Below are 1116 nucleotides of genomic sequence, written 5' to 3' on the forward strand. Positions count from 1 at the left end.
ACATGTACATGTACATGTACTCACATGTCCAGTATATCCACTAATTCACAGTATATACTTGTGTCTACTTATTGAACATGTACAATATTCTTTCATCATTCTTCTCTTTCCTTCTAACAGAAAGCACTTGAAGTTCAAATAAGACAAAGACTGGAGCTACAAGAGGCTCATGATGACCATCTCATCATGAAAGAAAAGAAGAGAATAGCAGAACTAGCAGAAGAGGAAGAATATAGAAGGCAGTTGATGGCTAAGTTTGCTGAGGATGATCGCATTGAGCTCATGAATGCACAGAAGAGAAGAATGAAGCAGCTGGAGCACAGGAGGGCAGTAGAGAAACTGATTGAAGAACGAAGACAAGAGTATCAGAGATTGAAGGTATGGGAATTGAATTATAGGAATGAGATACAGTATGAGTGTATAGGAATGAATTTCTTGATTTAGGAATGGATTTATGAGTATATGAATAGATTTATGAGTGTATAGGAATGGATTTTTGAGTGTAGGAATGGATTTATTATGAGTATGGAAATGGATTTTTGAGTGTATAGAATACTGTACAAATGGGTTTACCAGCGTAATATTAATAATTGATACTTGTGTTATACTTATTTAGGAGCTTGAAGTGTTGGAGAGGAAGGAGGAGGAGAGACAGGAGTCCATGAGGAGAGCTATTGTTGAACAAGAGAGACAACGTTTACTGAGAGAACATGCAACAAAGTTATTGGGATACTTACCAAAAGTAATCAACATGTAACTGTACATGTACATCAATTTGAGATGTTTTGTGCTATGTATAAAGTTTGAGCTGATGCCAAATAAATTTTTTAAAGTTATGAGACGAAAAATACCAAAGGCAATAGCCCATGGTTTTTTTCAAAAAATGGCTCCAAAATTACTCCCAATTTTTATTACATTTTCTGATATGTATTGATGTCCTTATGCTATGTAGAAAGTTTGAGCTGATTCCGGCTTCAATTTTTCAAGTTATGGCAATTTTAAGAAAACGCCAAAATTCTGAAAAATACCCTGTACTATAGCCCATGGTTTTTTCCAAAAAATGGCTCCGAAATTACTCCAAATTTTTATTAAATTTTTTGATACATATTGATGTCC

At 34.4% G+C, this 1116-nt stretch overlaps 1 protein-coding gene across 1 annotated transcript; it reads left to right on the forward strand.

Moving 5' to 3' along the window:
* Positions 1 to 120: 120 nt before the first annotated feature.
* Positions 121 to 742, forward strand: LOC100633365 (meiosis-specific nuclear structural protein 1-like; the record flags this gene model as incomplete). Its single annotated transcript, XM_003391995.1, has 2 exons — positions 121 to 378; positions 617 to 742. Coding segments are annotated over 2 exons (384 nt in total), but the record flags the coding sequence as incomplete, so codon positions are not given.
* Positions 743 to 1116: the final 374 nt, after the last annotated feature.

This window comes from Amphimedon queenslandica, unplaced genomic scaffold (assembly GCF_000090795.2).
Source record: "Amphimedon queenslandica unplaced genomic scaffold, v1.1 AMPQUscaffold_2871_Cont25129, whole genome shotgun sequence".
Lineage (NCBI taxonomy): Eukaryota > Metazoa > Porifera > Demospongiae > Haplosclerida > Niphatidae > Amphimedon > Amphimedon queenslandica.